Below are 12,149 nucleotides of genomic sequence, written 5' to 3'. Positions count from 1 at the left end.
GCACCTTAATCTCAGACTACTCCCCTCCCAATCACCCCCCCAACTTTTGCCGGCAAAGCCCCCCCCCCCCCTGCAATTGCTGGCATCAGACCCCTCCTCCTTAATTTGCCGGTACCAGCCTTTCCCCCCTACCTCCAGCTGAGCGACACCCCGCTATGGGGTTGCCATTAGAACAATTCAGGCCCCACCGCAATGAAAGTGCCAACCTGGCACATTGGCAGTGCCAACCAGAAACATTTATAATCATGAATCTCCGGTGCAAAGGTGATGGGGGGGGGGGGTGTGCGACTCCATCAGAATTCCCCTTTGGACCCCCCTGCCCTCTCCCTCCTCACCTCCTATACCCCAACACCCCAGTCATCCCCCAGTAGTCCCTTACCCTGCTATCTCTGGGCCTTCTGCCGCTTAACCTTTCCCAACACTTAGGCCCAGGCATGTTGCTGCAGTGCCGCCTCCAGCCACTGCAGCGCTGTGCCTGGAGGGCCTGGAGTGCTAACAACCAATCTGACTGGCCGACAGCTCCCTAGGGCAGGACTTCTGTCGAAGTGAGGATGGAAGTCCCACCTGCTGCCAATCAATGCCTGTTAAAACATAAAATGACAGCGGACCTGTCAGATTCAATGGGGATTTATTCCCTGCCAATTGGCTGGATGATAGCAGCTGAGCCCCTGCCCCATCCTAAAAATTCAAGCAAGGTATTTGCACATGGACAGCTCTTTCCATTTGATGTTCTGAGATTATTCCCTCTCAGATAATACAGGGCCATTGTAGATGATGCCCCTCTGTGATACAGAAGCTCAGTATCACATTCATATTGGAGAAAGCTGACCTATTTCATAGTCACATTTGCGGTGCAACATACATAAATATCTTTATTGTCCAGCCAATGGGCTGAGTGGTATCTCTACTGTTTTCATGCAGTGGAAATTGTGCATTGCGATATATTGGGGCAAACTTAATTCCACCAAAACAGTCTTTTTTTAAAGTTTAGAGTACCCAGTTCATTTTTTCCAATTAAGGGGCAATTTAGTGTGGCCAATCCACCTACCCTGCACATCTTTGGGTTGTGGGGCGAGACCCACGCAAACACGGGGAGAATGTGCAAACTCCACACAGACAGTGACCCAGAGACGGGATCGAACCTGGGAATGCTAACCACTGCACCAAAACAGTCTTGAAGTTGGCAGAGTGTCTGCATTGCCCTCCCTAAACCAGGGACAGGAACCCCAACCCATTATCGGTTTGGGCCTCAGTTAAGTGCGCACTGTCTCGTAAAGGTTACTGTAAATAGGCCTTGTCCCAAATTGTTCAGAAGCTGTAAATTTGCCTGTGACTGACCCTTGCAAAGCCCTTTACTCTCAGGATTGGCTGTATGCAAGACTCTGATTACTCTGTTTAATGTCGTCATGGGCTACACAATCAACTCAATTCAGAATGACTACAAGAAATACATTGATTTATTTACACTTAAAAAGCAGTACAAATACAAAAAATACAATCTAAATGGTCATGCAAGAAAGTTAGTAAGTATAGATTCCAACAGGAAATGAAAATCACCAAGCTCTTCGGTCTGTAAGTGGCAAATTCCTCTTGCTTTTGCTTTGTGTGGAAGTTTAAATTCTGTTGTATCATTTTTCTTTTTACTATATTACACTGGAACCCAGGCTCAAGGTACAAAATGAAGGGTTATATCTGACCAGAGCTAGGGTGAACTGTTTGAAATGTTAACTTTAGACTGCCTGTGTTTAAAAAAAAAAAAAATTAAATAGAGACTTTCAGCCAATAAGTATGACATTCATTCTTCATTTGACACCATTATTAAAAAAGTACACAATGAAAGTATGGAATTAGAATGTGCTCACTTAATCCAGTCAAAGCCAATGGAGTTACAGTCAATCAATTAATCAATGAAGCAAAGTACTTTGACCCGTTGATGAATGGGCATAGCCAAAGAAAAGACTTGCGATTATATAGCGTTTTTCACGTATAGTGAACGCCTCAAGCGCATTTCGTAACCAATTAGGTACTTTTAAAGTGTAGTGACTGTTGTGGTGTAGGAACCGCGCCAGACAGGATGTGCACAGCAAATTGCCACAAACAGCAAGCAGTTAATGACTGGATAATCTGTTTATGTGATGTTGATTGAGAGGTAAATATTGTCCAGGACACTGGGGTTAACTCCCCTTCTTTAAAGAGTGCCATGGGATCTTTCACATCTACCTGAGCAGGCAGTCAGTTTACTGTTTCATCCAAAAGACAGTCCGACAGTGCCACACTCGGATCTTTCATGAATATGTACCAAAGCAATTGGAATGCGTGATACGTGAAGGAGAGGCACGAGAAAGATTAATGCCTGCCTGTTCTCTTCCTTCTTGTGCAGCTTGGATTCCTTGATGTTGAAGGATGGTGGTGCCCAGCTGTTAGCTGAAGGAATACTACGAATGACGTGCCTGAAGAAATTAAAGTGAGTTCTCAGTATTGTTTTCAGATTTGAACAAATATCAAGGTGAAGTTAGTTGGAAAGAGGATGGAGAAATCTGAGATGCAAATAACATCATTGGGAAATTTCCTTGGCTGTGGTGACTTCTGACATATTAATCATTTACTTTATACCCTGGATGTGAACTGGCATTGCCAATTGAAACATTGCATTATTGAAACAACCATCTGAACTGGTGTTACCAATTGAATACCCATTACAGAAACCACGGTCTGAACCTGCATTGCCAATTGAATTCCCATTACAGAAACCATCGCCTGAACTGGTGTTCCCAATTGAATGCCCATTGCAGAAACCATCGACTGAACTGGCATTGCTAATTGAATGCCCATTACAGAAACCATCGCCTGAACTGGTGTTCCCAATTGAATGTCCATTGCAGAAACCATCGACTGAACTGGCATTGCTAATTGAATGCCCATTACAGAAATCACCATCAGAAATGGTGTTACCAATTGAATGCCCATTGCAGAAACCATCGTCTGAACTGGCATTGCTAACTGAATGCCCATTACAGAAACATCGGCCTGAATTGGTGTTACCAATTCAATGCCCATTACAGAAATCACCATCAGAAATGGTGTTACCAATTGAATGTCCATTACAAAAACCATCGCCTGAACTGGCTTTGCCAATTGAATGCCCATTACAGAAACCATCGTCTGAACTGGCATTGCCAATTGAATGCCCATTACAGAAGCCACTGCCTGAACTGGTGTTACCAATTGAATGCCCATTACTGAAACCATCGCCTGAACTGGCATTGCCAATTGAATGCCCATTACTGAAACCATCGCCTGAACTGGCATTGCCAATTGAATGTCCATTACAAAAACCATCGCCTGATCTGGCTTTGCCAATTGAATGCCCATTACAGAAGCCACTGCCTGAACTGGTGTTACCAATTGAATGCCCATTACTGAAACCATCGCCTGAACTGGCATTGCCAATTGAATGCCCATTACTGAAACCACCTGCATTGGAAGTTACACGATTTCAGTGACAGGCAAACAGTCCGTGTCACGCTGGGGAGCAAGTGGAAAATCTACCCCATAACACCAAAGAATTTCACAGAAGATGAGTGTTTGGCTGATCACATGGATACTGGCTCTGCCATTCCCCTAAGCCCTTTGAAAATGTTATGTTGAAACTATTTACCCACTTCACTTCTAGAAGTTGTATTGGACTCTACTTCTGATTCTGTTTTGGTTGGAATTCTGCACAAAAGCAAGTTTCTACTGATGTTCTTAGGTCTATGATGATAGATACCAACTCACCCCCAACCAGTGGAAATAGATTATTTTATCACCCATTTCTTCTTTCTGTTGCCCATAATATAATATAAATTTATATTATATACATATAAATATATGGGGCGGAATTCTCCAACCCCCCCGCCAGGTCGGAGAATCCCCGTGGGACGGTGCGACTCCCGCCGCACCTCCACGACGCCGGCTGCCATATTCTCCGGCGCCGTTTTTTGAGTGGGGGCGTGGTTCATGCCACGCCGGTCGGGAGCCGTTGGCAGCGGCCTCCCGGGCAATTCTCCGGGCCCCGATGGGCCGAGCAGCCATCCGCTTTTGGCCAGTCCCGCCAGCGTGGGTTACGTATGGTCCCACATGGCGTGACCTGCCGGGAAAGTCGACTGGGGTGGTCCTTGGGGGGGGGGGGGGTGCACAATGGCCTGGCCTGCGATTGGGGACCACCGATCTGCGGGCGGGCGTATGCCGTGGGGGCACTTCTTCCTTGTGTGCCGGCCCCTGTAGGGCTCCGCCATGGCCGGCGCCAAGAACTCCCCCCCGCGCATGCGGCTAAACACGCTGGTGGTTCCGCGCATGCGCGAGATCACGCCGGCTCTTTGGCACATGCGCAAACTCGCGCCTTCCCTTCGGCACCGGCTGGAGCGGCGCCATCCCCTCCGCGACCACCTAGCCCCGAGACAGGTGAGAATTCCTCACCTTGGGGGCCTGTTGGTGCCGGAGTTGTTGCCGCCGGTTTTCCCGCCGGCATGGGGACTCAGTGATAGGTCATGGGTTCAAGTCCCACTCCAGACTCTTGAAGGTATAATCTAACAGGCTTTTCAGTGTAGCTCTGTGAGAGGATTATATTGTCATGGATGCTGAGGCTTTGTCTGCCCTCTCTTTTTCCTGTAAAAGGTCCCATGTCACTATTTGAATAAGAGCTAATGAGTTCAAGCAACAGCATGAGTGATTGTTTCGTTTGCCTCAATTTCGATGTTGCTTGTGGTCTCTGGTGCCTCCCAGTGGCCAGCAATAGGAATCCTTGCCAGAAACCAAGAAGCAGGCTGCACATCAACATTCCCAACTTGAGCTACTTGGATAAAAGGATGAAGAAAGGGAAGAAGGGTAGTAAAAAGAAAAAAGGAGTAGTCAACATAAAGATCTGCCTAAACATAATGTAAAAAGAAACACACAATTATTTACCCCCCCCCCATTGTGTGTTTAGCAATGTACAGTTAAACAATGTCTGTCAACTGGTGATGGAATGTATGTGGTATTGAATTGAGGTTACCAAGAAAATCTAAAGGAAGCTTACTCTGAAGCTCAAATATTTTTCTCCAGTGTCTTCTCGGCATGTCTAAATTAATTTTGGCATTGGTGAGAGTGACACTGGCAGTGATTGAAAGCTCTCCTCTTCTTGTTCTCTTAGTTTGAGGTGCAATTCCATTGGTTGCAAAGGGGCAGCACATCTTGCAAACGGACTGAAATGCAGCACTGCGATTGTGGAAATAGAGTAAGTATGTTGTGTCTATTTCCACCTTGTGCGGAACTCAGAGTGTCTGCTGGTGTGTTTAATTTTTAAAGGTTTGCACTTATGTAGCACCTCCAGAAACACTTTGCCTGCAGCTAATTACTTTGAACGAATCCTGCTCCAGCGACCTGGCCTCGGAATCTGGGCTGACGTTCCGGTTCAGTCTGAGGGAGAGTTGCACTGTTGAATGAATCATCTTTTGGATGAGGCCCCATCTGCCGTCACACGGTGAATGTAAACGATTTCACGGCAATATTCCATAGAAGAGCAGGGCCATTCTCCTCGGCATCCTGACCCAACCCCTCCCTCACCCGGCATCACAAAAAACTGACTGTCTGGTTGTTATCAGATTGCTGTCTGCTGAATCCTGCTGTACGCAAATTAGTTGTCACATTTTCTACATTAAAGCAGTGACGGTCATCTGTGAAAGGTGGCTCTATATTAATGTTTTATATAGTTTTTCAAAAATTTGAAGCCCAGAGACTGTTCAGTAGCCAATGAAAGTAGTTCTTTCACAGGTACAAATCCTCTGAACAATCTGTTGCTGTGTTATGGTGAAGTAAATAAAGGGGCAAATTTTCCTGTTCCTGCACCCAAGGCAAAAATGGGGGTTGGCATCTACCCGAACGGGGACCTGACTGATTTGTCAATAGTTTAAATTAGTGGAAGAAAATCCGGAGTGTTTCATTGGTGGAGAGTCCTTCCCTGGTTGCTCCCTGGTGCCACCTCTGACTATTTACAGGGAACAAGGTGAGGGGCCTGCAGGCAGGCTTGTAATCTTCTCGCTTGGTGACACGCAGTTATAATAATAATAATCTTCATTGTCACAAGTAGGCTTACATTAACACTGCAATTAAGTTACTGCGAAAAGCCCCTAGTTGCCACATTCCGGCGCCTGTTCAGGTACACAGAAGAGAATTCAGAATGTCCAAATTACCTAACAGCACGTCTTTCAGGACTTGTGGGAGGAGATCGGAGCACCCGGAGGAAACCCACGCAGACACTGGCAGAACATGCAGACTCCACATAGACAGTGACCCAAGCCAGGAATCAAACCCAGAACCCTGGAGCTGTGAAACAACAGTGCTAACCACTGTGCTACCGTGTGAAAGATGAAGTCAATTTAATAAAAAGAATTAAACCACCCGCCTATTCCCATAAAGTAAAAAATGTTACCACCCTATGTTAACTCCCTAGTTATGTTTTTAGTAAGCAGTCCAACCATGTTAGATCATGCCTGCTACGGTGTGTGTGAGAGCGTGAATGTTTTTGGATTGAGGTTAAAGAACGATAAACACTGTTTCCACATTTTTTTCCAGTTAAGGCATAATTAATGAAGGAAGCTAGTGAGCCCCAGCAACTTAAAACTATTATTGCCTCAGACGGGGAGGCGGTGGCGTTGTGGTATTGTCACCGGACTAGTAATCCAGGCACCCATGGTAATGCTCTGGAGTCCTGGATTCGAATCCCACCATGGCAGATGGTGAAATTTGAATTCAATTTTTAAAAAATCAGGAATTAAAAGTTTAATAATGATCATTGTTGTCAAGACCCATCCTTGTCTGGCCTACATGTGATTGCAGATCCACAGAGATGTGGTTGACTCTTAAATGCACTCTGGAATGACTGAGTGAGCCACTCAGTTTAAGGGCAATAAATGCTGGCCTTGTCACCCTGCATTAAGAAAAAGCATCTCCTAATTGGAACTTAGTAAGTGATGAGCCTGGTCTTGTTTTTCATAGAATTTACAGTGCAGAAGGAGGCCATTCGGCCCATCGAGTCTGCACCGGCTCTTGGAAAGAGCACCCTACCCAAGGTCAACACCTCCACCTTATCCCCATAACCCAGTAACCCCACTCAACACTAAGGGCAATTTGGACACTATGGGCAATTTATCATGGCCAATCCACCTAACCTGCACATCTTTGGACTGTGGGAGGAAACCGGAGCACCCGGAGGAAACCCACGCACACACGGGGAGGATGTGCAGACTCCGCACAGACAGTGACCCAAGCCGGAATCGAACCTTCATTTTTACAATGAAGCTGTTTGAGAAATCATTCAGAACCTCTAACTAGAAAGAAGACACCAGGCAATCTTTACTTCTATGTGAGAAGTGAGCATTGCATACCACTTATCGATCAGTGTACTGCTGTTGATTGAAAAGAATTAGCACCTCCGAATGTTGGAAGAGTGAATGGTTGTTAAAATATATAAAAGAAAAATAAATGAAAAGGTGTGCCAAATGGACATGGTCCAAAACTGCTTCTTGGAGATGGTCTGATTGATAAATTGAAGCACAACACTTTCTTAACCGACTGCTTGGAACTGCTCATTTCTTTCCGAGCATTTCCAGCTTTAAGGTGAACTCACATCCATTTGGGTATAAATTGTGAAAAGGTTAGTTTTCGATATCAGATTTGATTGTAATCTCTGGTCTTTCACAAAAACAGATTGAAATCTTGCTGCCTGATCTCAGCAATGGACCCATTCACACATTTGTATATAATTCAGATAGGTGCTCTCTGCAGAAGGTTGGTCACCCAGGCTAATGCTTTAGATCAAAATCCAGAAAAAGAAATTTCACGTAACTCTATTGAGAGGTTTGTTACTAATACCTCAAACTCACTGTCACCCTGTGGCATGGAGTCAATGAATTTTACCTAGTGTGAATGGACCATCACTGGTGTCAAATGTATAACCTAATCAAAATAGGTCAAGTCATAATGGAAATGTGAGGCATATTATTTGATAATTTTGCTGTTCTGCTGTGACGAGACTTGTTGAATGAGAGAAACTAATTGCCCGTAAAGTCCTAATTAAATATACTATATGTTCCTGTTCAGCTTATATGGAAACTGTATCGAGGATGTGGGAGCATTGAAACTTGCAGATGTACTGCCCAATATGAAAAGTTTGAAGATACTGAAGTAAGTGGTTGCATTTTGATTGGAAATGCACATTTCCCCATGGGCTTGTCCAGAGGGACAGTTGGTACACGCTCCACAATGTGCGGTAACAGACCATTGAAACCAGCATGGCCCTGAGTTCATTCTTCAGTCTGTGCTGATTTCACTTAACAACAATAATTTATATTTACGTAACACCCTTAACATCATAGAATGTCCCAGGGTGCTTCACAGGAGCATCATAAAGCAAAATATTACACTGTAGATGTGCTGGGTTTCCAAAGACTGGCGACCAAGGACTTATAACAAACAATAGTTTATAGCTTGTCTGAGCAGCTCTCACATGCTGTACTCTGCCCACGCTCCAGGAAAAATTCCCATGCTTCCGACACGTGACCTCTTAAATAACCGCGTGACCATCCGGTCTACAGACATCAAGGCACATAGGGAAATATTAAGTCAGATGACTAAAAGCTCAGTCAGAGAGGTAGGTTTTCAGGAATGTCTTAGATGCAGTAGGTGAGGTAGGGAGGCGGAGAGGTGCAGGGAGGCAATCGCAGAGCTTGGGATTTAGGCAACTGACGGCACGGCCACCAGTGTTGGAGCAATTAAAAACAGAGTGCTCAAGAGGCTGGAATTCGACAGCGTTGATGTCTCAAAGTGTCATGGAGCTGGAAGGGGTTGCAGAGATATGGAGGGATGAAGCCTTAGAGTGATTTGAAAGCAAGGATTGAATTTTAAAACCAAATGTTGTTCGACTGGGAACCCAGTATAAGTCAGCAAGCACATGGGTGATAGGTGAATGGGATTTGGTGTAAATTAAAGCTCAGGCAGTCCAGTTTTGGATGACTTAGAACTGTATAATTATTCTCCACGTCCTTCCCCTTGGAGGGAAATATCAACCTGCATCCTTGTCTCCACAATCAATTCCCTGTTCCCACAGGGAAATGTTTGGGTGTGACCACACGCACTGTCCTTGGCCCCAGATTTAAAATGTCCATGTCAACGAGATGCCAGAGACCTACTGACCTCTGTAACCTTTGGCCAACAACATAAGTCAACACTTTCAGAAGAAAGATACAGGGCAGTTTCCATTCATTTGGGCAAAGTTGTTTAAGCTTTGTATTCATGGGTTGTATAGGCGTAAATGTAGGTATTGTAATCCCTCAATCCTGTACTGGCATTCATTGAGTAGTTGCTAATCCCGATCTAACTCCGTATGTCCAGCTTTGCAAAGGAATCCCTTTGATTAACAAAAGTCTATCAATCTCAGATTTAATATTAAAAATTGATCTAGCAACTGCTGCCTGCAGAAGTGAATTCCAAACTTTACCCACCCTTTGCATGTTGAAATCTTTCCTCATTTCACTTGAGAAAGGTTTAGGCTATGTACCATAGTCCTGGACTCCTAAACAAACTGAGAAAGTTCCTCTCTTTTGACCCTATCAGTTTCCTTTTAACATCTCGAAAACATGGATCAAATCACACCACAACCTTGGTTTGTGTAATCTGTCCTCATAATTTAATCCTTGAAATCCCAATATCGCTGTGGTAATTCTATGTTGCAAGCTCCCTAAGGCCTATATATTCTTCCCAAAGAGTCGTGAGTACTGTGGTGAACATATTGCTGCTACAATTCACCAATGTATTGTATTGTATTATGTTGATGCTCTTGTGGGCTCCGCCCTCTCGGGGTGATATATAGATCTGCAGCCTGTAGGTGGCACTCAGTACAGAGCAGTCGCAGGCAGGCACAGATCTAGCTTATTAAAACCACTGTTCACTTCTACTAATCGTCTCGTGTGAATTGATGGTCGCATCAAGTACCTGGAGCTGAACACAGAACTGCAGGCCTAAACAAGGCTTCTTAAAGCTGAAGCAGAACTTCTGTCCCCTTGTATCGTAGTGTTCTAGATATGAACCCCAGTATTTCATTAGGCTGTTTAATTATTGTCGGTGCCTGTTCCTGACATTTTAATGATCTATATACCTCAATCACTTTTTGAACTTCCACTATTTCTAACCTTTCCCCATTTGGAAAGTACCTTGTTCTATCCTTTTTAAATCCAAATGGATGATTTCATGCTTGCCTATATTGAAACCCATTTGCCACAGTTTGACCCACTCACTTAATCTGTTAATATCTCTGCATAATTTTATGCTCCCGTTTCGCATTGCTTACAATGCCGGCAATCTTTGTATCATTAGTAGACTTAAATTTGTGGCCCTACATCTCCACTATCTGCGTTATTTATGAATACAGTAAATAGTTCAGGCGCCGACACAGATCCCCGTGGAATATTGTGGGTCATGTCTTGCCAATTACAGTTCCTGCCCATTATCCCTACTCTCAGCCTCCTGTCGCTCAGCCAGTTTCCTAACCAGGTCAATCAATTCCCACGAGCATCAACTTTAGCTAGCAGTCACGTATGAGTGGTTTTATCAAACTGCATCTGCAAGTCCATATAAATATCACCGTACATATGGTCCTGTCTACCTCTTCAGCCCCTCTTCATAAAATTCAATCAGTTATGTCATGCATGACCTACACTTTACAAATCCATGCTGGATCTCCCTGATTAGGTAAAAATATTCATGATGTTCAGTCACTCTGTCCTAGTAATTTGCTGACAGCAGACGTCAGGCTAAGTAGACTAGAATTCCCTGCATTCTCTCTGTTACCTTTCTTAATTAGTACAGTGACATCTAAAATATCTGAAATAAGGTGACTAAAGACTCAAATATTACACAACCCCATGGAGAGTGGGATTTGACAAAATATGACAACAATGGATTTAATTTCTACTTTCACATGTGTCGCAATGGGCAGTCACCCCTGAGCTTATATAGAGTTTCTGGTATTGCTAACTAATGTTGGGCTTGTGCTATGTATATTAATCTGATGACAGATAGTTTTAAACAACCCTTTTGGAAAATACAGGTTATTGTGAGGTGATAAGTGATACATTCAAACAAGAGTGACGTTTGGTACATTGTAAAATGTTTTGCCGCCTTTGTTTTTTTACCATTAGCTTGACACAGAACAACATCACAGCAGTTGGTGGAGAGGGCCTGGCACAAGCTCTCGCACACTGTCCATTGGTGGAAGAGATTCAGTGAGTACAGTGCATTGTCAGAAAAACAAAATACTGTGGAGGAGAAATCTGAAATAAGACAGAAAATGCTGGGAGTACTCAGTACGCCAGGCAGCATCTGCAAAGAGAGAAAAACAGAGTTAAGGATTCAGTTCAATGACGTTTCGTCAGAACTTATCAGCCTAAAATATTAGCTGTGGGGTCAGATCAGATTACGGTTTGAAATAATACTGTTCACTTGAGTTAAGATATCAATTCACATGAGCTGATATCAGCTCACTTTGGGGTGCATCAAAATGCTGCAAACTATTTGTGAATCCATAAAATCCCTACAGTGCAGAATGAGACCATTCAGCCCATCGAGCCTGCCGATCCCCCTGTACCTAGGCCCACACCCCCACCCTATCCCCGTAACCCCACACATTGATCATGGCCAATCCACCTAAACTGTACACCTTTGGACACTAAGGGGCAAATTAGCATGGCCAATCCTCCTAACCTGCACATCTTTGGACTGTGGGAGGAAACCGGAGCACCCGGAGGAAACCCACGCAGACACTGGGAGAACATGCAAACTCCACACAGTCACCCAAGGTTTATGTTTGAAAAGAAAGTAGTTTTCCATCAACATCTAAATGGTTCAGAATTGCAGTCAGTTCCAGCTTAAGACAGCGTTCAATTCTCCTATGTAGCCTCACTTGCTCAAATCTTCACAGTACCATGTGCGCAGGCTGAGTTAGAAGTAGGAAGGATCTTAGTGATGAAACAGAGAAATTGTGTGCATGTGAAATTTAAAGGTATTTGAAGGAGGTATCTAAAAAAGGACGGGGGGGGGCAAGTTTCAAAAAACCAATGAAGCAGCCTTTACAAAAT

General features: G+C 44.3%; 1 protein-coding gene across 2 annotated transcripts in view; it reads left to right on the top strand.

Annotated features, from left to right (window-relative positions):
- nlrc5 (NLR family, CARD domain containing 5) overlaps positions 1 to 12,149 on the top strand; it is a 318,509-nt gene that overhangs the window by 234,543 nt on the left and 71,817 nt on the right. For both annotated transcript variants that reach the window (XM_072518410.1, XM_072518409.1), the window contains exons 43-46: positions 2,381 to 2,464; positions 5,171 to 5,254; positions 8,119 to 8,202; positions 11,214 to 11,297. In XM_072518410.1, coding sequence (XP_072374511.1) covers positions 2,381 to 2,464; positions 5,171 to 5,254; positions 8,119 to 8,202; positions 11,214 to 11,297 — 336 coding nt within the window. The remainder of the gene's footprint in view (positions 1 to 2,380; positions 2,465 to 5,170; positions 5,255 to 8,118; positions 8,203 to 11,213; positions 11,298 to 12,149) is intronic.

The sequence above is a fragment of the Scyliorhinus torazame genome, chromosome 10 (assembly GCF_047496885.1).
Source record: "Scyliorhinus torazame isolate Kashiwa2021f chromosome 10, sScyTor2.1, whole genome shotgun sequence".
NCBI classification, from domain to species: Eukaryota; Metazoa; Chordata; class Chondrichthyes; order Carcharhiniformes; family Scyliorhinidae; genus Scyliorhinus; species Scyliorhinus torazame.
Note: the sequence above shows the minus strand (reverse complement) of the source record. Positions and strands in the feature narration are given on the sequence as shown.